The sequence below is a fragment of the Octopus bimaculoides genome, chromosome 4, assembly GCF_046866305.1.
Source record: "Octopus bimaculoides isolate indiv1 chromosome 4, ASM4686630v1, whole genome shotgun sequence".
Taxonomy (NCBI): Eukaryota; Metazoa; Mollusca; class Cephalopoda; order Octopoda; family Octopodidae; genus Octopus; species Octopus bimaculoides.
This window is the reverse complement of record NC_142931.1, coordinates 84,936,474-84,963,543: the sequence shown is the minus strand read 5'-3', so window position 1 is coordinate 84,963,543 and position 27,070 is coordinate 84,936,474. Positions and strand designations below refer to the sequence as shown.

The window sequence follows — 27,070 nt, the reverse complement described above, 5'->3', positions numbered from 1 at the left end:
CGGTTGTAACATTCAGATTGTTGTGAAGTCAGTGTTGCAGTACCACAATCTGTTGCAAAGTTAATGCTGCTGTACAACATTCTCTTGTGAAGTCACTATTGCTGCACAACTCTCAGTTGTCACGCATATGTTGTTTGAAGTTATTGTTGCAACACAACATCTCGTTGTTATGCACAAATTATTGTGAAGGTACTGTCACAGTACAACATTCAGTTGTCATAACACTTTTTAACAAAGAATATCTTGTTTAACATGTTTGATTTCATATCCTGCTCTAACTACACTGTGCATGCATGTGTGTGTGTGTATGTGTTCACATGTGTGTGTACGTGAGTGTGTTATTTCTTGCATGTATATTTGTCCTTGTATGTGTATGTGTTTGCATTTCTGCTGTGTTTGTGTTTCCATGTGTTTGTATTTGTGTTTCTGTACATGCAAATGCTTTCCTCTTTGTGTGTTGATTTTTATGTGTATACACGTACTAATTACTAACTACTCCATAGGGTCACGTGCACTGAAGAGATCTAGTCTATTAACCACCTGCTGCCATTTGAAACCTGTCCTGTCCATGCCAACATAGAATTGCGATATGTCTTTCATGACAGCTGTATGGTTAATTAGTAACACTTTATGCTAATTATACCTTAATATCAAAACAATGTAACTAGATTGGATGAAGGTCTCACCTTTATTTGATCAAAGAGAGGAGAGTCTTTTAATCTCTTTTCATCTGCTTTTTCTTTTTCTTCTTTTCCTTCTATGGTTGAATGGTTCTGTAAATGAAAGTAATGTTCTGTAACATATTTTGGGTGTGTTGAGATATTGTTGAAGACTTAATCTACCAAGAAAGTATATATTACAGTAGTTTAGCTAACAAAATATTGCTTACAAATAGCATGTAACACTCACATAAAAGATGTGACTGCTGCTATGCACACACACACACACACACACACACACACACACACACACACACACACACACACACACACACACACACACACACACCCACACACACACACACACACACATGCATGCATGTACATGTGCAAACATCCTAGAAAGCTGTTTACTATGATTCATGCAACATCCTTTGCTCAAGGTATTGTTGTTTCTTCTCTCTGCTTTTTCTAGCACTACTGTAATGGCCAGTTTCTCTAGACTAGCCAGCAGTGATGTAGCTAAAATGTGTGCAGCTTGGAACTGTGTTTGAGTTTGCTGTCCAAAACCTGTACAGGCTTATACAATAAACCCAAAGTGTTACCCCTATAAAAACGTAACTTGAAGCAGATCCCCTAGCTATGCTACTATTAGCCAGGCTTACCTGTCTCTCCCTTTCCAATCACCTTTGACGTCTCTCACCTCTCTGGCCCTCACACTAATCCAGACCTTCCTATCCAGACCTTCCTATCCAGACCTTCCTATCCAGACTGTAACATCTTGAAATTCTCTCTCTGCCTTTGCTTTTTCTGCAACCATTGTTTAACCGTGTCACGCCATATTCCTGCTGTAGCGGGAATAGGTTAAACATCATCTCCGCATGATTCCCAGTAAAGTGGTAATGAACAACAGACATAGGAAAAGAAGATGCAGCCTGCAATTGTTACTCTTGAGCTTTATATGCAACTATTTTCGTTTTTTGCTTGGGAGCCCAGGTGGAGAGTAAAGTTAGACGTAGGGGCCCAGGTCTAAGAGGATTAAATAGAACAGTAACCATATAAATCTATTTCTGGCTGGGAAATTCTGGAAAGTTCATGGTAATGGCTTATCCTCCTCTGATGAACTTATAAAAAGAAATAATGTTGATTCTCCACTGCTATACTGTCTGTTCTCATAAACTGAACCTCTCTAACATATTTATTTACAGCTACCAAGACAACACAATTGAGGGTTAACTAACTTTACCAGAAATATAGTACAACTCCTGTGACAGAATACAAAACATTAATGCATTAGCTAGAAGCTAAATGCTTTATTTATTTGGCTAGCTGTGATTCTGTCCTGAAATATGTTACTTTCTTGCATAGTCCTTCTCTTGTTCTTGTAGCATATTAAGTTCTCGTTGGTGGCTTTTCTAGTTGCAGAAATATCTATGCCTACCAATGGCCATGCCATTACCCAACATACAGAGTATTTTCAGTGGATGAAACAAATCTCTCCCAGATTTAGACACCCTTTCAATACCAACACACTATGCTGCAAATCTCTTGTTTTAAAATGATCTAGATTCAAATTTTCCATCCAAACTCCATGTTAAATTATGTTCTAAACACCAGCTTAATAATGTCCAAGTCATTTTACTAAATTCTCCATTATTTTCAAAATTAACAGCAACAAAGCAGTGTTTTTCAACTGAAACATAGCATCAAAAGGATTAAAGATAGTTGGGTTCCCTTTCACAAGAAATAAGCTCAGTGCCTCAAACTTTCAAACCACACTTTTGGAATATTATTGTTGCTACATGTAGCTGTGAATTATGGTACCTATTTACTGTTAATTAATACCAATACCTTCTTAATTACAGCATCTAATAGTACTGGTTATGTTTTAATCATGGTACTTACTTATATCTAACATAATCCCTCCCACTGAGCTACTTTTATGGTTCTCACCTTCAATTATTACAGTCACTGCCATCCTATATAAATATCACTTCTTGCATTCTTTTGAAATATTCCCCCCGCTGTCCATTCCCCCAGTCCAAATCCTCCCTATCACTTCACCTACATTCACCCATGCTATATCTTGAAGATGTATCCTGACACATATCCACCACCATTTCTCTCACTCTCTCATTCTCTATCTTTCTCTCTAAGTCTCTTTTTCTTACACTTCTTTTCCAACTGGCATACCCTTGTATCTCTTCTACAGCAAGACATCTCATCAACCTTTCATCAACTGGCACAAAGTCACCTCCCTCAATAGCACTCTCCCCTACCACCACCACCACCACCAGTCAAGGGACTTTTTTTTGTCTTGCAAATTACTTGGTGACCCTGCCAGTACTGGTGTCACGTAAAAAGCACCCAGTACTCTGTAAGTTATTTGCTTCAGGAAGGGTATCCTGCTATAGAAGTTGACAATAGAAGTTGACACAGCCCTCTGGCTTGCCAGTTCTTGTCCAACTGTCCTACCCATACCATCATAGAAAACTGACGTTAAATAATGATGATGATGATGATGACTTACTGGTAATAAGTACTTGTACCTTTCTAGCTGTGGTACCTTGCAGTACTGGTAATTTCTTAATAATGGTACTGATTTAGAGCTAGTTAATAATGGTACTTCATTATGAAACCTACTTAGTGCTGGTTAATACTAGTATTAACCTAATTATGGTACAGAGTACTAGTTAGTACTAATTATGATATTTACTTAGTACTAGTTAGTACTAATTATGAAACTTTTTCAGTGCAAGTTAGTACTGGTATTAGCCTATGTATGGTGTCTACATAGTACTAGTTAGAACTAATGTAATTATAGTACGTAGTGCCCATTAGTTTTGGTACTTATTAAGGGGACCTACTAAGTATTGGTAAGCTCTGAGACTCAATTAACCAAGAACGGAACTTAGCCTAGATGAACCAGGAATGGAACATCTCCAAAAATAGAACACTTTGGATAAGGTGGCTCTTGACACAGTGTCTGAAAATCGATTGAGGTGGTCATGACTGGAATACCTTTTAATCTTAAGCTTCCTCATTCAGAGCTCAGATGGAGGCATAACTACAATAACAATTATGTCTAGATGGGTGTTTCATTGGGAGTTACATGACATAGTCCAAGACACATACATTAAACAAGCTATTCGTATCCTAAACACCTTCTCATTTGGACAACAAGAAAAGCTTGTGCTGAAGAGACAGTGAAAAAAGTCCCTATGAATAACAAAGAGAAGTTTAGTATTAGCTAGTGCTAGGTGTGAATTCTAAAAAAAAATCCAATTAAAAGTATCTATCTATCAGGCAGCTGTCTTATGAACAATATAAATAATATTGTACTTATATTAGATTTTCTCTTCAATCTTGTTCCATAGCTGAGGCATTACGTATGTAGTTTGTAGCAAAATAATTTGGTAGATATTTTATGGAATTTTAAACTTAGATATTCTCAAGTTATTTTCTTTTTTTTATAGAGCCAAAATTTCATCTGGTAGCGCTGTCCCCAAATATCTTGCAAACATAAAACCATTGTCATTTATTTTAAAGTTTTAAATCTAAAATTGTTTCATTTTAAACATGCAGAGGCCTTATGCTTGTCAAGTTGTTGGCTGTACCAAGCGCTACACAGATCCAAGCTCACTACGCAAACATTTTAAGAACCACACGCAGAAAGATCAGCAGCAGAGGAAGAAGGTATGATTTCCATTTTTTAACTGTCACTTCTCTGATCTCTCATCATCATCATCATCATCATCATCATCATCATTGTCATCATCATCATCATTGTCATCATCATCATCATTGTCATCATCATCATCATTGTCATCATCATCGTCATAAGAACAATATAGATAATGTTGTACCTATATTAGATTTTCTCTTCAATTTTGTTCCATAACTGAAGCATGACATCAAATTATTTTGTAGTAACACTGTCACTCTTCCTATCTCATCATTATCATCATCATCATCATCATCGTCATCATCATTGTCATCATCATTGTCATCATCATATCATTATTACCATCAGTATCTTAGTCACCATTGTTGTCATCATTTCCATCTCCACCAATTATCAAATTAATACATGTCCAAAAGAGTTAATCACTATTGCTTTTATTGTAAATGATTTAATGGCATGGATTGGATGGATCTGCAATAATATACCTTTAGCCCTATTAATATTTATCTGTTGTTTAAGTTACATTAACATAGAGTCTTGTTTAATTTTTACCAAGACGGTATCTATATTTGGTAGAAATGTATATTGTTTTCATAACCATACCACCAGTGGCGGCTTGCGTATAGGAACTGCAGAACTGCAGCAGCAGATTTTTACAGTTCCAATGATGGCTTGGATCTGTAGTCTTCGAATCAGCTTTCTCCTTTCTGGTTTTGAGAAGCCTTATATATGTATGTGTGTTTTTATGTATGTTTGAATGTATGTATGCTTGTACATATGTATTATGTCTGGAGTATGACTTTAAACTGCATTTAGTAGTGGGCGTTTGGTACAGGAGTTCCAGGGTTTGGAGGACCTAGGAACAAGAGTTCCCAGGTCTATTCTGACCCAGAGTAATAGCATATATTAGGACTCCAGCTATGTTAACAAGCATGTAAACCACTGGGAGTGAAGGACCCCTAGTTCTCATTAGAACATCTTTATAGGTGAAGGTAAACTTGTATAAAATACATTATTTACATTATTTACATTTGACGGATATTTGTCCTCATCTTGTTTGTTGTTAACACGTTTCGGCTGATATACTCTCCAGCCTTCATCAGGTGTCTTGGGGAAATTTCGAACCTGGGTTCTCATTCCTTAAGGTATTTTTCGATGTTATTATGATTATTATGATTATTATTATTATTCAGGTCACTGCCTGGAATTGAACTCGGTATCTTGGGGTTAGTAGCCCGTGCTCTTAACCACTACACCATATGCCCATGGGCATAAAATAACCTGAAGTGCAACTGGTTACTGGTTGTTTCAGATGCTGTTGTTCCACTGTTGTTATAGCTGATTGTGCTCAAAAGGGGGTTCACTCAAAACAAATTCATGCACTTCAAGAACTTCTTGAACTCTCAGAATATTCGTATGAACTTACTGAGCTTAGAAAGTGGTCTTTTTTAGTCATGAGTTGGCTTCCACCATACATATATGCATGCATGAATGTATATATGGATGCATACAAGTATATGTGCATGGGTCGATGCATTCATGCATGTATATATATGTATATGTGTCTATGTAGGCATGCATGCATGTGTGTATGCATGTAAGTATGTATATGTATTTATGGATGGATGGATGAATGTATACATGCATGCATGTATGCATATGTAAATATAAAAATTTCATTTTATCCAGATTCGCAGTGGGAAGAATGACTTCACTCCTGATACACTGACTGACTGTATTTCAATTCAGTCACTTCGTCCAGAAGATTCTATGGAAACAGATGTCAATGGTACCTTGTCTGGAGCAGCTAATGACATTTATCAAGGTAACAATTTATCTGTCTTTTGTCAACAAAAAAGATTTAAATGATATCTAAATCCAAGAATTCTATGGAATTTGTACCTGGGACAGTAGGCTGCAAGTAGTAGATATAATTCAGAGTGGTAGTCCTTATCTGTCGCCCAGTTCAACTCCAGTAACCATTCCATCTCCATGTGTCCTTCATTATTTGGCACACAGAAACAAAAAAGCTGCCATCTCTTTTGACCTTCATGTCAATGTTTTTTGGTATGGACTGATAGTTGGATGTTTTTTCCTGTCACCAACTATTTTATAGCATGGACTGGGTATATTTTTTAAAAAATAATAAACTGGCATTCTGTCAATTGCGATGATGAAGGTTCCAGTTGATCCAATCAATGGAACAGCCTGCTCGTGAAATTACTATGCAACAGGCACCCTTAATGTAGTTCTCAGGGATATTTAGTGTAACATGGTGGTAGTGGTGGTGGTGGTGATGGGTGATAGATTGACAGAATCATTAGAGTACTGAACTTGTGGTAATTGGTTATTGCCCTCTACATTCTGAATTATAAATCCCACTGCAGTCCACTTTATAGATTTTATAGTTCACCTTTCCACTATTGATAAAATAAATAAAATAAATATAACTCATTCCTCCCAACATAAAAATTTCTCGTTTTCTGCTTATTTAAATAATATTTATGTTAATTGAAAAACATTGTACTGAATTATATTTGAAGATTTTCAGTTTCTAAAAAAATAATTCACTTTTCTCAGTACTCATAATTATTATATATATTGTTTCCCTTTTAAATAAAATACATTTTTAAAAATAAAATAAATCATTATTATTTCTCTTGTATATATTTCCAGGTTTGGGATTCCCCAGCAATCATTCTAGTCAAAATGGTCCTTGCACCAATCTTAGTCATCAGTCTCCCACAGGAATCCAGGAAAGTCCACTGAGTACCAGCACCTTACCTTTCTTGGAAGAACAGACTGAAAAGTAATGTAGTGATTCTATGTGCTTATGTGTACAGGGGTGGGGCACATCAATTATGCATTTCTACCAAATACAACCCCATCAGAAAATATATATAAAAAAAAGATCTGATAGGAACTAGTATTAATTAAAATGTTTGTGTTGCTTTTTAATGACAGTTTTTGCTTTTAAATAGTGTGGAATAAACTCAGAACCCTGAGATATAAAATTAGATGGTTACAAAAAAAATCACATCTACCACTGTTTATTACTGTCAATACCATCTCAACTTACTTGGACTTGAAAGAAAATATTTCCTTAACTTAGCAAAGCCTTAACAAAAAAGAATTAATATATATGAAGGAAAAAATGTTACATCTATGCCTTCTAACTTTCCAAGGACATTGCAACAGTAAATGAAACTATATTAGCCAAAAATTGTAACTGAGTCAATTAGGATATCTCATAGTAAATATCCTATTCTTCCCATTTATAAGTCTTGAGATTAGTCTCATATACTCAAACATATTGTTTTACTTTTTGTATGAAATATGGCAACTATATTTCATATCCCATTTTGTGGACAATAGTGTTGTTACTTACAAGTTTGCAATCAGGTTCACTCTATTTACAATGTTAACAGTGACAAGAGAGCTTCTGTGCAACTCAGATGATACAAATATCACAGACTATTTTTTGTCAAAAGCACTAGTTTATCAATTATTTACATATTTTCTTGATATACATGAGCAAAAGATATATACATAAACACATACACATACACACACACACACACACACACATAAACAAAAGAATTATTACACATTAGTGAAGATAAACTAAAGAAAACTCAATACAGTGAAGTAAGGTAGAATCATTTTTATTTATTTTTATTCTTCACATTGTCTCTTAGTCATCATTTGATGAAAGCCACAATGTGAAACTTAAAATTGTAATGGCTACCTCTACCAAGAAAAAATTGTAATGGCTACCTCTACTATGAAAAATGCACATCCAAGCACTGTGTAAAGTGGTTGGTGTTGCAAAGAGTATCCAAGTACAGAAACCAAAGCAAAAATGAAACACAGAACTGCGATACATTCTCCAAGCCCATCTAGGTGAGTAGTGCCTCCAAATATATGCTGACTCTAAATGTTGCAACCCATGTCAGCATAGAGTGCAGAATTAAAATGATGATGATGATGATGCATATGATGGGGTTTTTGCACAATTTTCACCTACTCCTGAGAGGCTATGGCAGAAGATACTTGTTCAGGATATTGAGCAGTGGGATCAACCCTGATACTACATAGTTGCAATGTAAACTTCTATTCATATTATTCATGCCTACATCTTACATCTGATCCTAATTTCTTTTTTCTTTTTTTTTTTTTTGAAAACCGTTGTTGCAACCCAACACTTATCTAAACTTCTATTATTTTATTTCAAATACAATTTTGTATGCATTTTTGTGTAAATGTATCTTGTATTTCTAGATAATATGTAACTGGGATTATTTTTCTTTTCTTTTTTAGCTTGAATGGGTTTTCTCCTGTACCAACCTCTTCACTGGTTAGTCCAAGACAAATTTTACCATCAATTACATCAAGACCTGGTGCTATGCAGTCAACTACTAACACACAACTTGAAACCAACTATAATTCTTCTTTTACTCCTGACCTGTCTTACCAGTCCAACAGCCAACATTCTCAGATGTATCCTATGGCTTTTCTACAAGGATCACACATGGCTGGTTAGTAGATTGTACACTTTTCTCTTGAACTAGGTACCTTAAACTGCCATCAATATCTTTGTACCAAGTCCTTTTTTCCTTTAGTTCCACTCCCATTCTGGTCCCCAAAATAACCACTCAAAGAGCACGTTCATCCATCTTTATACTTGGTCCACACTTCTTTAATACAACTCCTGTTCTGATCCCCAATATAACTTCTCAAAATTGGATTAATCCAGTACTGTGACCATCACTCTACTCTTTAGTCCATCTCCTTACATGGTCTGCAGTACAATACAAGCCAGCAGGTGAAATAAACATCAGAGATACTTTGCTCCTCTCAAAGATATATTTCAAGCTTCACCTGGTGGTGACTAAAGCTATAAAATGTTGAAAAAATGGGTATCTCAGGGTCACAAGCATTTTGCCCCTTAGCCTGTATGTTTTATCTGAGGGGTGACAGCAAGGACCAGCTGGGACTTCACCAGCAGGAAATTCCATCTGCAGTCCCTTGTTAGCCATAGCCACCTTGAGTTGGTTTCAGCTTTTTTCAGTTGTTTGGGTTCCAAACCAATCTTCTGCAAGAAATAGTGCTGGAAAACTGCTGCAGCTGACTTCAAAAGAGAATGAGGCTACATACCATTCTTTGACAAGCACCACATCTACCAAGTCTTGGTATTTGGCTTTCTTCAGCTGGAGGGAAATGTCAAGTCTGTCCTCCTAGTGCACTGTGAATTCAGTTGTGATGATCATCTTTGCACTTCTGGACAGCAGAAATAACTCAAGCTGGAACAACATTAGTGCCACCTCCTCTATGCAATAATCATAAATGTTTTTGTTTTATTTTTGAAATCCAATCCTTTTTTTTTCCAGATAACCATGGTAACTATGATGAGAACAGTAATGGCCTTTGCATGTCTCGGATGACTAGTGGTGCAGCCCTCTACCCAGGTGCATCATCAATGAACTATAAGATGGGTACAAATTTCCCAAATGGCATGCAGAAGAGCTTCCTTCAAATACCAACATTTGAAGAATTGATGCCAACCATTCCTCTAGAAGATATGCAAAAAGCCTTCTCAAATTATTCAGGTGTTTATATTATTCACTTTGTGTGCATGTGTGTGCGTGCGTGTGTGAATGTATTTCTTTCCCTGAAGATGTAACGATAACAAGGTAAAGATGATTAATTCTGTTCTGTTTCAAGAATTAATTGACAGCCGTTACAATCCTTATTAGAGAAGAAAACACCTGATTGTAGTCTTTCTAGTTTTTTCCGCTGTACTTTTTCATCATAGAAAGAAGTGCCAGACTATTGCTCTGAGAGTAGGGTAGAGTCGTGCAATCCTTAACTGGCTGTGATGAGCTTGTCTGTTAGTCAGATATATTGCGCAACAAATATCGTCAATGAAAAAATTTATATTTTTTAAAATTACTTATCAGCTCTCTGGCTAGACCTGTAAAGGGAAATAACTCCTGCAAGTCTTATAGTCAATTTTGATAACTCTCAGATGAAAGTTCAGATAATATTGATGCATTATTTATGTCAATTACCTGACGTAACTTATACCCTTGAGAATGGCATGAACATCACACATTTCTTCCTCTCTCAATACTTATATATTTTACTTTATCAAAAAACAAATATGAATTAGACATCAGTGTGATCTTTCTAGAAATATGAATCCACAAGGACCTTTTTCCCCTAAGATTTATCCAAAATTTCAAGCTCTCTCCACTTCTATCTGTGTGTGTGTGCGTGTGTTCACTACCCTGAGATGTTTCCTCCACCTCTTCCCAAGTCTTCCTTACTCTTCTTCTTCTGCAAATTCTTTTCATTTGGCTCATCTGACCAGTTTTCAACCTTGATACAGATCCCATACCTGTATAACCTTACCGCTATAGTTTCTTCTTCTCTTGTACATTACACCTGGTTCCCTACATACTTTTTCTCTCAGCTTATTTCTACTCTATCATTCATGCACACTGACATTATACATCCAATGGGGCATGCCCACCTCATTTTTTCAATCCTGCATACACTCTATGCCATTCAGCATCCATATTTTACTGTCAGTATCACATTCAGTATCACATTTCCATTAACAAGCATCATAGAATTTGCCCTTCATTCACAGAGAGAATCCTCTTTGTAGCCAGTGGAGGAAATAGCTCCCTCAACTTGTTCCATCCCATTCTAATTCTAACAACTATGCTTTTGGAACATTCACCTCCACTGCTGGTTAGGATACCTAAGTAATAATATACACACTTCTCTCTCTCTCTCTCTCTCTCTCTCTCTCTCCCCTTTCCCTCCCACTTGCCCTCATATATGTGTGTGTGTATGAGTGTATCTATAAGGGTGTATATGAATACATGTATGTATGTGTATATATGTGTGTACTTGTATGTGTATGTGTATATATAAATATTTAGGGAAAGATAGTTATGGCCAGTTTGTAAGGTTACTCGGGGTTTCGCATCCATAAAGCGCTTAGCTTTACATACGTCTCAACAGACCCTAATGGCCAGTGGCCTGTAACCTAAGAGAGGTTATAGGCCACCAGTCATTAGGGTCTGATGAGATATATATAAAGCTAAGCGTTTTATGGATGCAAAACCCTGGGTAACCCTATGTACTAGCCATAACTATCTTTCCCTAAATACTCCACTGCTCTATAACTTAGAGTGTGCTTCTCATTCAAATTTATGATTTACTGACAATATATTTATATATATGTATCTCTCTCACATTTTCTGTATATTTAATATAATTTTATATATTCTTACATCTTTTCCTTAGTTTATGGTGATCAACAAGCACTTGGTTCACGAGAATTTGATTCCTTTGGCCTGCCATGTCTCACCACTGAAGAAAACCAATTTCTACCTGTGGGTGTGGTCGACCGGTGTAGTAGCAGGCTATCAGCTGTATATGCTGAGGGTTCAATTTAATAAGCACTACTGTTTGTTTAATTGATAGCCAATCATGTTGACTTCTTTCCTTCACTGATAGTGAAAATGGTAAAAGGTCAACAGGACTCTTTTGGGAATTTTTTTTTGTTTTCATTTTTTTTTTATTACCTGAAATAAGGGTAAATTTGAATGATGAACCAATACAATTCTAAACAAACTATCTTCACACAATACAGTACACAAAAGAAAATAACATACACACATTGTAGATTTTTATGTTGGTTCACAATTCCCTTTTTTGTATATGCATTATATAATGTGTGTGTGTGTATAGGTATATTTGTCTGTGTAAGTGTGTATATATATAATTATGTATATATATATGTGTGAATGTATGTGTGTATGCATGTTATTTGAGTATAATGCATATGGTATAATTATTATATTTATCTTTTCTTTCTGTTAATGCTGACTTTGAAAAGAAGGAAGAAACAGAAAAAACATCGATACTTGAAGATATGAACCTTTTTTTTTTTTTTTTTTTTTTTTTTTTTAGAAAATGATGTTTTAATTCCTTCTGATGTATAAATGTAATCGAATGTTATATATTGAATTATAATTTGAAATATTGGATAATTGTTAAATTTGTAAGACGGAAAAAGAACAAAGACATTTTAATTGAATGAAGATATTTCTCTTGTTCTCTTACATTCAATTGACCTTTTAAGTTTCCCTTTCCATTAATTTGAAACAATTTTGGTAATTCTGTCATCAACTATGAAATTTTATTTAATATATTTTATGAAATACTTTTTTTCTACAATTTTTAGATTTTTGTCTTTTGGAGTTTCTTCTCAATTGCTTTTTTTCCAGATTAGTTTGACCAATATTTTCATGCCTTCATATCTTATGACAAACGAGCCCATAAGCAGTGAAGCTACATGGGTGAAATATTTTAAACTGACGAAAAACTATGAGAAAATAGTTACAGAATTTTTTTTCTTTTTCTCCATACTAAACAATTTTTTTTTCCTTTTATTTCCATTTCAAGAAATAAAAGGTCTTAACTTTATAAATTCTTTGTAGACTTTTTTGTATGTAAGTGTTTTCTTATTTTCATGAGATTACCAAAAAGAAACGATTTGGTGTAAACATATTCAATGCAGGGAGCATTTTCAAGCTATCTGCATTAAATATATTACACAAATTATGCATTTTACCTTAACCTTAAATTTTAGTTTTAATCATCAATTTTAGACAAATTCAATCTTTTACGCACTAATCAGTGGAAGAGAACAATTTGATTCCTTTACTTAATTACTTTTAAACCTTTTAATTTTCATTGGTTCAAAACTACTGGAAGCAATTTTGAAAGAAATATACAAACTCTCATTCTATAAAGCATTAAAAGATGTATTTAATGTATTGATCTGGGATATATCTCTCTGAATTAAGGGGTTTTTTTTTTTTCATTTTGTCAGTTCCATTTTGCCAATATCCGTCCAAATATTACCATTTCATGATTTATCATTAAAAGAAAACAAAAGAATAGTTGTATATAATTTTTAATCCTTTCATATTTTTTACTGGCAGAAATTGTCCAACTTAATTCAGGGAGAACTGTGAATAATATTTCAGTTTTTGTGATATAATATTTGGAAACTATTTGTAAATACTTGTTACACAGAGAATCTAAAATAGAAATTATTTACTCTGATTTTTATTTTAATGAAATTTAAATTGGAATATTACCATTTTTTTTCTCTAAAGAGAAAAAAATTGACCCAAGAATTTTAAAATAATGAAATATATATTAATTCTATATTTTTGGATTCATGAAAAGCATTGTTAATCAACAATGTTATTTTTTATTAAAGTTATCTGCAGGAAAGCTGCTCCTGCAATCAATTTGCAGTGTGATAAAATGTTTCCCACTCTATCCCTCCTGTGTTTTGTTTTATTTTTTTATATCCCCAATTTTTAAAAGAATTGTCTAAAGCATCTAAATGTTTTTAGAGAAACTATTACACACTATCTTTGTCACAATTCATTTTACTCTGTGATTAAACCATAATTTTCTTTTGCAATATGGTTGAGCAGAGAATTTTTTTTTTTCCAGAATTTAGATACATTTATTTTAACATAAAGATAACTATGTTTAATGAAATCATTACATAACTGTATTAAGTAGAAAGACTTGATGTATTCTTAAACAGAAATATAGAGAAATTTTTTTTTATATATATATAGTTTTTAGTATATCTCATTCATTATAGTTCTTTGCCTTCCTAGCGTTATAGCTACTGTATCTTCTAGAATATTAGTTCATTTTCAATTTCAGAAAAAACATTTCTTACTAGAATTACTGCAAATTGTAGCAATATGATAGGACAAAGATATTTGAGAATTTTCTAAATGCCTTAGTAATGTTGACTTGTCACAGAAAATCTGCTAAAAATGGCCTGTCAGAAAATCTTTTGAAAATTGAAATGTGTACAGCTTTTCTGTATATCTCTTTATTTTGGTTTTATTGTCTTTTTTTGACTTGCAAATCATAGCAGCCTGTTAAAAGAAACAAAATTAATGAGTACTTAGTTATTTCATATAGCTACAACATATTGCTACAACAAATCTTAAATATATTTATATTCTTTAAAAGTTGGGATTCTTGTCCGTTTCCACCCCTATCCTTGCCCATTTTTGCTGTATGCCACCCTCATTTTTATTTGTCTTGCAAATTGTGGCAGACTGCAGTTACAAGAGGAAGCTATTTAATCCTATATTTCATTTGCTTCCTTTTAAGCACAGCAACATTTGCTACAATGAACTGTTGGACATTCCACTATACTTGTACCTTTTTTTTTACTATTGACTGAAAGACCAATTTTTATGTGATGTTGTCCTGATATTCTCATTTTATTACTATTTGACTTGCCTCTCTTTTTAATATTCAAAATACTTGCCAGGGCATTGGGAAGGCAGAATTATTAGAATATCATTAAAAAAAGTGTCTAAGGGTTATTTGGTTATGATTCTTTACATTGTGTTCAAATTCTGCCATGGTCAACTTTTCCTTTCATCATTCAGGGGTTGATATAACAAAGTACCGGTTGAGCAATGGGTCGATTTAAATAAGTAACCCCACCCTTCCCCAAATTTGTGACCCTGTGTGTTAATGTTAGAAATCAGTATTTAAATATGTACCAAATCTCATTCATACATACACACACAAACACACACACACTCTATAACTATTTTAGATTTTTTCCCCCCACACTTAAAAATCATTAAATTTTCATTCACTTTGTATTAAAAAACATTAATGCACAGAAAAACCTAATCCCTGTCAAGAGTGAAAGCCTGTAATTTCGCTAATTCAACTTTTATCATCCAAGCATGGAATCTTTATTTAGATGATTCAACATGGTTATAATTGCTAACATTAAGTATAAATATTCTTTCAATTATAGACAGTATCTAAATATTCTATTGTGTATTCGTCAATTACTGCAGTAAGGATTCATATTTTCTTCATATTTTATATATTTGCATTTACAATTTGTATATATATATATGCATATATCTTACAAGTGTATGTTTGTATATACATATACATACATATGTATGTGTGTATGTATGTGTCTATATACGTATGTACATAAATGTATGTGTGTATATACATATATACATACATGTATGTGTGTATATATGTACATACGTATGTGTGTATGTATGTGTGTATGTATGTGTATGTGTATGTGTGTATATATTTATATATGTGTGTGTATATATATATATATATATACATTTTGCATATACATTTTGTAAATACAAATATTATGAATGCAAATAGTATAATATACATTGTATATATGCATATATCTTACTATATGCATTTTGTGTGTGTGTGTATATATATATATATATATATATATATATATATATAAATATATCTTACATATGAAAATTTGTGTATTTTGCCTGCAAATATTTCATGTGTATTGATATTTACAAACTGTATATACATGTATATATGTATACTTTAATGCAAATAATTCTCTCTCTCTCTCTCTACACACATATATATAAATATAGGTAGGTAGGTAGGTACTTGTTTCAGTCATTCAACAATGGCCATGCTAGAGCACTCCCTTATAAAATTTAGTCAAACAAATCAACCCAGTACATATTTTTAAGTCTGGTTCTTATTCTATCAATCGCTTTTGCCAAACTACAAAGTTACAAGAACATAAACAAACCAACACCAGCTGTCACGCGATTGTGAAGGACATATATATATATATATATATATATATATATACACACACACACATACACACAATACAGAGCAAATAATTCACAAGAAAAAATAATTCACAAAAAATAATTTGCGACAATACCATTGATTCTGTTATTATCTAGCGTAACAATTTAAAAATGATAATTACAGAATCAATAATATAGGCGATTGATATATATACACACATATATATAATTATATATATACATAAACATATATACATATATGTATATATATATATATATATATATATATACATATATATATATATATATATATATATATACACATTTAAAATACAGAGATGCCTAAGATAGGACATCTAACCCGCAGGTCCTATTATAAGCATCTCTGTATTTTAAATGAGTAATATATAGTCTATTTGACTAATTTTTTTTTCTTCTCGCTAGACCACTGGTAGTGAATAAAATTTCTAAAATTTTTTTGCGACCCTGTGATTTATTAATATATATATATATATATATATATATATATATATATATATATATATATAATTATGTGTATTTCTTCTATCTTAATGAATAAAAATTCTTCTGATAGAAACCAATGTAGCAAAGAACACAAAATAACTGTGGTTTAGTTCCTGTTTTTAAGGCAGGAACTCCTTGAAATTTTGGGTATTTGAGTATATTTAAGAATTTAAGGATTTAAATTCTTATATATATATATATATATATATATATATATATATATATATTTACATATGTATACATACATATATAAACACACACATGCATATATGAATGTATATCATCTACATGGATCCTAGTCAAATCTGCAGTGAATACAATAGTAAAACTTGGGTCATGCACGTTGAAGAGAAGTGCAGTCAATTTTAAACAGTTTCAGGACTAATCACGCAAATTTTTTATTTATTTTTTTTTTTAAATATTTTTCTTTGGTTCTTGATGTCCCTTTGGAGACATCAAATGTTTTATAATTCCAGAATATATCATTCCGGTGGAAAAATTTGTATTTTAATCCAAGTGTTGTTATGTGTAGCAATTTACACACAGGAAGAAAATAAACTGCTTTACTGCTTTTATTTATTATAAAATCATGTTGGGTAATTTTGTTCTTCATAATAACTAATTACAGAGAATAAAGCTGATTCCCATCTTTAGTCTGATGTGCAGCAATGAGAAACTTTATTGTATTTTTTACTAAGAATTCTATATCCAGTGCATTCCAATATTAATTTCCTCTTTTATAGGAAATGGACTGATGAATGAAGAGTAATAATTGCAGGAAAGCTTTCTCATCGATGCAATTATAACGTGTAATCTTTCACTAGTTTTACTGTTGTTCTCTATTATAGAAAAAGTGAATTAGACTAGTTTCTTTAACTCAGACTACTTGAGTTAAGTTAGATCTGAGTTGTCTATGATTAGAGTGGATACTGTATGTATATATAATCCGTAATCCAGCCAATTTCCAGTTAAAATATCACTTTACTAATATAGCTAATGTTCTTAGGGTAGACTTCAGGATTCCAATTTATCCTCCATATAATCTTAGAATTGTTATGCAATATTAATTTGTAAGGCTACATAGTTTTATTACTGTTTCTAAGTCTGGTAATTCAAAAGATTTCTTCCAGTTTCCCCTTTTAAAACATTACTTTACAACATATCAACAACACTTGGGACTTTTATATTTTTTTAATTTAAAAGAAAAATTTGTCCATGGTTTTATAAGTAAACACTTTGATTCTGTTCAAAGCTGGTTATATTTTTGTGGGGAACAGAAAATTCCATGGGTGTAAATATTTGTTGCTGAAATAATTCACTTCTGTTTAATTTTAATCAAAATTAATCAGATGTCAGAATTTCAAGCTTTTTTTCTTTGAAAAATATTTTTTATTTAATTTTTGCAAGTGAATTTTCTTCACTTATCATTTATTACAAGTGGACCGTGTTCACTTTTATTAAGAATAGCCAGTGATGTTGAGTTAATTCTTGGATATTGGTTGTGGTAGTTCTTTTATTCTAATATTACTGTTAAATATTTTAAGTACATAAAGCTTTTGCTAAACTGTTTGGTTAATGTATTGGTTCATTTTACATTACTTGAAAATTTTCAAATGTATTTTTTCTTTTCCTTTAAAAATAGAAGTTTAGCGATCATTTAAATTTGTAATGTTGTCATAACTTTCAAAGATATCTTTTAAACTTAGGAACTTCTACACAATACTTGGAAAATAATCTGTTTTTTTAAATATTTGTACTAGTATATTTCTTTCGAACTTTTAATTCTCTGTTTCAAACCCCTAAAGTTGAAGTTAAGCAAGTGCCTTAAGAGTGTATATAAAACTTGTGTGAAAATATACATGTACTTTAACCCAACTTCTAGATTTCCAATCACTATATCAATGGCAAGAAATCCCAGCTAGAAATTGCCCTAAGTCTTCAGAGATAATAAACATTATTTGTGGTACTGTCCCAGTGGACAATATGTTGAACTTCTTCATATAAACTTGATACAATAGTTAGAATAATGAAATATTTTATATGAATTTAGTCCTGTTCTCAGGAATCTTTGGTCAATATGTGTAATATATTGGGTTTTTCTTAGAAATACATTTATTTCTCTCCAAAGTAATTATTTTGGTTTATGTTAAAAAAACAATTAGCTACTTTGTAGGATAGAAACAATCAAATATTGATATCAGTAATAAAAAATGAGACCCCCCCCCCATCTTTCTCTCTCTCTCTCACTCACTCACTCTTTCTCTCATACACACACACTGTTAAAGACATTTGAATTTCTTTTTTACCAATCCATATATTCCCACCAAAAACTCCAAGAATCACCTTTCATTTGGCTAAGTCTTAAAACATTTTTCAATGTTTATTTTTATTTTATTTATTTATTTATTTATCTATTTATTTATTTAGAGAAAATCCATTTATTATCAAACTTTATTTTCATTGAAATATTTTTCATAAACCTTTTATGTTTTAACCACCTATTGAAATGTTTGACATAATTTGTATATAGGTGGTCTATGGTCCCTTAATTTTTGTTTTCAGCACATCTGCTAGTCACCCAGACATCCAGATGATTGCAAAGAAGATTTTCCTTTTTTTCTTTAAATTTTGAAAATGGATTTATTCTAATTTTACTAACATTTGTTGACCCAACTCTGTCCCTCACTAATATCTCTTGCTACCAGAAAACATTGATAAGAAATAGAGAATTAGCCTTCACATTAAAGAAATTGGTGTTATTGAAATTGAAAGCAACTCTCAGTTTTTATTACTTTGGTTTTAGAGTCTTTAATAATAGAAACCTACACACTGTATGGGATATGGACAGTCTACAGTCTGCTAAGATGGCTTGTATTGAATTTGGAGTAAGAAAAGAATAATTTGTCTTATAACACAATATGACTGGCATATTTTACATATGAATAAAAAATTTGAAAAATCAAAATATCCTATTCTATCCCCATATTGGTAATCTACAGTTTGAAATAATATGCAAATATTTGTTTATTTCATTTGAATATTTACAGCAATTTAACTTCATTTATTTATTTATTAAAGTATCTTGATCCCTTCTACTTCCCAATTCATGAAAAAATTGCTAATAACATGAGGCTATAATTTTTTCTTGCTTGTGTCTCATGGTGTATTGCCTTCTCAATTTTCTTTGGGTTACTTTGTCAATTACTCTAAGATATAGTTTCAGGATAGTATCATTGACTCTTCTTCAGCATTTTAAATCTTTTAACATTGCTAAATACAAACAGAGGTTGCAAGTAGATATGTTTTGCTGACCAGATATATTCAACAATAGAGCTAACAAACCTTATTGCTTACACAAACCCCATCAGTTGACAGCAAACAGTAACCCAGAAGCAGAGTAACTACCACCACACATGCACGCCTTCCCTTCTCCTTTCAATACATTTTTACTAACAAATCAACTAATACCCTAATGCCCATATAGTTCTTTGATGCAAAAAATACCTTTTAAAATAATATCTAGAAGTCAAAAACAAAGCTACAACCAGGTACATGTTGGCTTTCAAAACTTGTATTAAGTCCACAGTAATCCTGTCACTTGATTGTTAGAATATCTTTCATAAGAAATTCTAAAATTACCTAGGCCCTGTTTTTTGCCCCCCACCTCTACCCCTTTCTCCAACCAAAACCCAGCTTTTTGTAAAACTATTTTGTATTCTACCTTTGTACCAAAATGCACAACTCTAGATTTATTAAGCGCTGAATAAATTATGCTAACCCAACCAAATCTTCACAATGTTGTTTTTCTTTATCATACCTAGGCTGTGTTTAACCTTTGATCTGTTACAATATTAAATATATTCATGTCTGCAGTGAGTGGAGAAGGCTGAGCCAACATTGTCAGACTAAATGCTTTCTTGTATTTATTCCATTGGTTTAAGAGATCAAATCTGGCAGTTATTTATCATCACCACATCATTTTAACATCCACTTTTCCAAGCCTGCATGGGTCGGATGGAGTTCTTATTGAGGCAGAATTTCTACAGCTGAATACCCTTTCTCTTGCCAACCCTCACCTGTTTCCAAGTAAGGTAATATTTCCCAATGGCCAGACATGTTCCCACAGAGTTAATGTCACTACTTTTATGACTGAAAACCTGTCAAATAATGTCAAAACACAAATACACACACACACACACTCTCTCTTTTACTTGTTCCAGTCATTTGACTGTGGCCATGCTGGAGCACCACCTTTAGTCAAACAGATTGACCCCAAGACTTATTCTTTGTAAGCCTGGTACTTATTGTATTGGTCTCTTTTTACCAAACCACTAAGTTATGAGGATGGAAACACACCAACATTCACAAAGGGAATTTAGCGAGGTAACAAAAACGTAATTGGGCAAGACCAGTGAAAATTACACAAAAAAATACAATTATCTGTAAACATGTTTCGAATACTTTCTTACCGAAAATATCTGTTTCTCATCAGTACAGACCAGTCTGTGTTGTTGTTTTAATGGAATGTTCTTTATTTGATTACTTGTTTCAGTCATTGGACTGCAGCCATGCTGGAGCACTGCCGTGAAGGGTTTAGCTATTTAAATTGACGCCATTTTAGGTCTGGTACTTATTCTGTTGTTTCTTTTTGCTGAAACACTAAGTTATGGAGATGTGAACAAACCAGCACAAAACACATAACATACATTGATATTACATCAGTGGTTCTCAACCAGGATCCATTGGCCCCTGGGGGTTCATATAAGATTTGTGGGATCCATGCAAGCAAAACTGTAAATTGGGTACACACGGTAGTATATTAAGGATTCATAAAAACATTCTTATTTAGATGTATTTAGTGGAAGAAACAGTTAGGTTTCTTTCTCTAACATGTTAAATAGTTTAATCTACACAAGTTAATGTGTTAAAAACAAAATAGGAATTTTGAAAGGAATATCTACAAAACTAGTTTTCAAACATCAAGAAGCTATGGGGTCTACCAGAGTAAAACAATAATCAAAGGAATCTACAGGTAAAAAATGATTGAGAATCACTGTATTACATGCAACAAATCTTCAGTCTCCATCAATCAAATTCATTCACAGAACATTGATCAGCCTGAGGTTATAATAGAAGACACTTGCCTAAGGTGCTGCACAGTGGGACTAAACCTGAAATTATGTGGTTGCAAAGTGAACTTCTTAACCACACAACTATGTCAATGATAATAATGTGTGTGCGTGTGTGTGTGAGTGCATATAGAGAGAGAGGAGAGAGAGACAGCATATCAGATTTGTCATGGCTGCCTTTTTGACAAGAGGTAGAACTAAGTACTTTAAGTGAGTGGTTGCTAAGGCATAAGAATTCCTATAGATCTTTTGACACAGGTGAATCTAGGTCAAAATATAAAGACATCAACTGTCTTAATCTCTTAGCAATTACGATTGAAAAATGCTTATAATTTCAGCTCAGACTATCTATTCACAAAACACACTTTGAAACCTAATTTTAGTATAATTTGGTTTTTTTATTGAAGAGTTCTTTTTTTATATTTCCCTTTGTCTTCTTCATCCTCCTCCTCCTCCTCATCATCATCATCATCATCAACAGCAGCAGTTAACATCCATCATCCATACCAGCATAGATTGGATAGTTCAACAGGATCCAGCAAGCTGAGGGACTGTGTTTAGCTCCCATGTCTAGTTTGACATGTTTTCTATGACTGGACAGCCCACCCAGCACTAACAAATTTACTGGGTATACAAGGTGCTTTGCATGGCACCAGCACCATGGAATCATCAATTAAGGTCACAAATCTGGAGAAGAATAATGTAGTCAATTGACTCCATCTGAATGCATAACTGGTCACCTTCATGTGGTTGCTTTGTCTGCAAGAAATAGCAGTCAAATCTCTTTCAAATAACATCCTGCTATCACTAGGTAAAAAGGAATGACATTGAATTATGTAGTTTGAAATAAGCTGTCTATAAACTTATAAATTAAGTCCTTTGCTGCCTTTGGAGCATAAGCCATTGACTTCTCCACTGTTTTCAACTTCGGTCTGTTTTTTCTGCTTCTCTCCCGCTGGATCCCTGCTTTTCATCATACATTTTCCAGAGGTCTTATTGACTCTTTGAATTGTTGACCTTTTGTGACTTTGCTTTTTCCTAGGTAGGGATGTTGGCCCTGTGCAAACCCATTTTTTACTTCTGTTTAGAGATGGTCCATATTAGGCCAACCTCTAACCTTTGACCTTTCCAGCAAGGGAAGCCTTACCAGCAGTTTGTACTCCACTGGCATAACTCACATTGAATGATATCAAGTCTACAGGCACATTTGGCCACAGCTTATTCTGGTTTCCAAGGCATTTAAGTGACAGAGTACAAGACTCAACTGCACTGAATGGGACACTCGTCCACCACAGGACTAACTCCCCAGATGTCATTAATACTCATGTGGACTGAAGCCATATGAAGTATCTTGCTCAAGGATGCAACATGCTGCCCAATCCATGAAGCCCATGAACTAATGACCATGTGATCAACACCCTAACCACCATGTTGTGTTACTTCACAAAAGGTCCTAATGCATCTCCAACACCATCGATTTCTGTCTCACTATTTTTCTAACTTTATCTCTCCTTCCTTTTCCAATTAACCATTTTAAGTACATAGCACAGCACTAGATTCAAACGAAGCACTTATATTTCTACACTAATGATGGTAATGCTCTTATCTGCTGTGCTACTAATGCATATACATGTATGTATATACTGGATCACAGATGTTGCTCACACAGCTTTATTCTATTAAACTTGTGTCATGTAATTTGATCCAAAATGCCGCTTAAAAATTAAAATGCAATAAATGTTTAAAATCAAAATAAGTTAATGAAATTTTCATGTATTTTATTGACTTTTTTTATTACACAATCATGGAAACAATAAGACAAAACAGCCCAGGCATTAACTTGTCTGGTTATTATCATTATTATAATTTCTCTAGACTCTCAGAAACAAATATTCAGACAACAATGAGCAATATACAAAAACACAGCTGCGGTAGGAGGGGAAAAAAAAAGCAAAATTAACAAAAAAAAAATCTTTGGCCTTAGTTTGAGTGACTAGGAGGAGAAGATAGAATCCTTAATTACATTCATGAGTGCATTTGAATAATCTCTTTAGTCACAGACAGAAGTTTATGAAGCAAATTTATAAGGGGAGAAAACTTACAGAATAGTTTCTTAATTATGGAAGCATTTATTTCTTATCCTAGGACAATCATACAAGCACTTGCAGATGTATGCATTAATATAAAGAATGAAGCAAGAGGTAGTCTTTTCTTAGCCACTGCAGATCTAAAACTGTATAAAACGAGATAAAAACAAGAAAAATCTACAAAAATAATATGAAAATTTAATAGCATTAGCTCCTAATACAACTTTACTAGAATGACATTCAGTAAAATTTGGAAATTAATTTGAAACATTTAAAAAAATATATATAGAAAAATAAAAATCATTAAGATCTTTCTTTACGAATCGATGAATAATTATTTTCTTTGGGGAAAGGAGAATTGGGTGGAAATCTCCACAGACAATTTAAAGGTTAAAAAAAATATACACTAACCATAAAATATTAACTGAATACAACAAAGTCACAAAATGTCAAAATTCACAGATCAATTTTTCTTCCATTTGATCCAAACCTCATTTTCAGCAGGTAGCTCCATCAAGAGCCAATCATTGTTTTATTCTTAGCATCTTCTGAGATACAAGCTCAATAGAAAATCCAAAATTTTGTGGTATATATGTCTTCATAAATCATACTGTGCTTCTGGCTCATCAGGGGATCAAATACATTACAGTATATATATATATATTTCTCTCAACATTTCATTTTGAGTTGATTTAACAGAACCCAATAATTTTATAGTCTATAATTATCCACATTTCATTTTGAGCCTCTGAGTCAACACAAAATCCAAACTTCAACTTAAGCCTGCAGTTTAACAGAGAACCCAAATTCACATAAAAATAGTATAACAAGTTTTAAACACATGCAACATTTTCTAATCAGAGTTGGCAGGAGCCAACATTGAGGACAATATATATTTCAAGTTAGATCAATTGCATCATCATCATCATCTTCGAAGTAAAAAAATATTGATGAATGACAGATCTTAAGAACAGATAAACATTGATGAATCTAACAAGTGTCATATACTATCATATGGTACAGTACTTCTTACTAACATGATAACTTCTTACTAACATGGTTATCACGATAATATTTACAATAGAGACTAAATAGTAATAACTGCTTCTTATTAAGACATGAAACCTGACATTTTTAGGGCACAGGAAGTTGTGAGGCTCATGCATTTTCAAACAGTCAAGTCATGAATTGAGATGGTTCCAAACAGGGGTGAAAAATCATAAATTTGGCATTCATCACAATTGTAATAATAATAATAATAATAATAATAATAATAATAAAGATAATCTTTACATTAGTAATCAGTAATTACTACAATATTCACATTTTGGCCACAATTACACATTAACAGCAGTTTATAATCATCTGACACAGACATCAATGGAGTAAATCTATCCCAGAAAAATATTTAAAAAAAAAGAAAACAAACAAAAAACAAAAAAAAACATAAAACGTTTCTGAATAGACATCTGAGTAAGGAAAGACTAATGGTTGATCAAAACCAAAAAGCAAAAATACCCAAAATATATTTTTCTCATAGCAGATATAGTAGGAATACTGGTCCCTCCTCCTCACAAAAAAAAAAAAAAAGAAAAGAAAAAAAATTAATCACAAGATTAAATCAATAGAATCTTCCAGACACTTTTCTACAAAAGGAGAAATTTGACATTTCAAAAACTGCTTTTTACAGTTATTGATAAAAAAATTTTTTTTTTTTTTTTAAATTGAGCACAAAGCCTTAGATTTATAAGAGCAGGAAAACTGAATGTTGTGATGTCCATCCATTTCTCAAGCATACAAAAGCTAAATGAAATGGCATCAATGTCAAAGTAAAACCAAATCAATAGCAGTGAGATCCATAATGATGGCACTTCACTTCTTTGGTTTCTATTTTCCTTTCATTTTTAGTTATTATTAAGATAATAAGATCTGGAAATAAACCAAGTTCTTTGAATTAAGAATTCATAAGAAGGATCAAACTATTCAACAATTATACTAGCACCACATATTTCATAACATCAATAATATTTTTTTTTTCTTCTTTTCTTCTACAAACATCCTCATTAAGAATAAATTATTATACAGTCCAGCAAGTTATATCAAGAATGCATTCTAACTCATTTGTGTGTGTTTGTGTGTGTGTGTGTGCGTGCGCAGCATACTCTTTTATTGGTTCCATCCTGTGAATTGTGGTCATGTCAGGGCACTGCCATCGATGCTTACAATTAAAACAAAGGTGCATACTTTGTCAGTACATGTCACACCCTTTTATGTGATCAGCCAAACATCTATTAGAGACAGTTGGTAACTGACTGCTGTTCTGTTACAGGGTTTGTCTGGTACAAGAACGCGAAGGAAGGCACACTGTCATGACAGTGTATGAATAGATCAGGTAGTAAGACAAGCAAACAAACCATTTCATTACTGAAATTATCACAGTCACTTGACCAACCACAAGTACATGCAGTCCAATGTGTGATTATAAAAAAACTAAAAATACAGACCTTATAGCCAAAGACCCTGTATACAGTTGGCCTTCTGTATTTGTTCCCCCACCCACTAATAAGTACACATACATTAGACACAATACATTCCATGAACCAATGAGCAAGCTGCTGTATGATCGTTTGACTTGAGCTAAATCTCCCTCAAGTAACACCGTATCCTCTAAAGAAATAGGACTTCATACTTTGCACCTTGGGGAAAATGGTTCTTGGTCAGAACACCTTCGATCCAAAAGTCAGCTAGATCATGTCTGACCTGGACTAAATAACTAAATAACTCTCATGCTCAGAAACAAAAAAATATATAATAATAATAATAATAATAATAATAATAATAATAATGAAAGGAATAGTAATAATGAAAAAATAAATTTAAAAAACAAATATAAATAAAATAGAGGATTTGGATCGGCAGGATTTCAAATCTGACTTAGAACAGTCGGCTGATAATGTTTTACTTTGTTTTAATTGATTTCCACAGATGCCAAAAAAGGTTTATCTATAAATATTTCATATTGTTTATAACAGGAAACAACAATAGAATCAGTCAGAAACACTGTACATGAATTTTTTAAAAAGAAATGGGAGAAAAAAATGAAAAATATGAGAAATTATTTAGAAAATCACAAAGTGGATGAGTTATAAACTATGACACCCACCTAATAAATACACTGTGTGTGTGTGTGTGTGTGTGTGTGTGTGTGTGTGTATTGCTATTAATAATAAATGGTGGCAGTTTGAAATAAATCTGCTTCTAACATCAAAGTGTAAAACTGAAAACA

The 27,070-nt window shown here is 32.7% G+C and overlaps 1 protein-coding gene across 1 annotated transcript in view; it reads left to right on the top strand.

Annotated features, from left to right (window-relative positions):
• LOC106870722 (zinc finger protein GLIS3) overlaps window positions 1-13,323 on the top strand; it is a 122,363-nt gene extending 109,040 nt beyond the window's left edge. The window contains exons 5-10 of the mRNA XM_014916892.3: window positions 4,245-4,355; window positions 6,034-6,169; window positions 7,021-7,153; window positions 8,665-8,882; window positions 9,735-9,953; window positions 11,665-13,323. Of these exons, the coding sequence (XP_014772378.2) occupies window positions 4,245-4,355; window positions 6,034-6,169; window positions 7,021-7,153; window positions 8,665-8,882; window positions 9,735-9,953; window positions 11,665-11,816 (969 nt within the window). The 3' untranslated portion in view covers window positions 11,817-13,323. The remainder of the gene's footprint in view (window positions 1-4,244; window positions 4,356-6,033; window positions 6,170-7,020; window positions 7,154-8,664; window positions 8,883-9,734; window positions 9,954-11,664) is intronic.
• The last annotated feature ends 13,747 nt before the right edge of the window (window positions 13,324-27,070 follow it).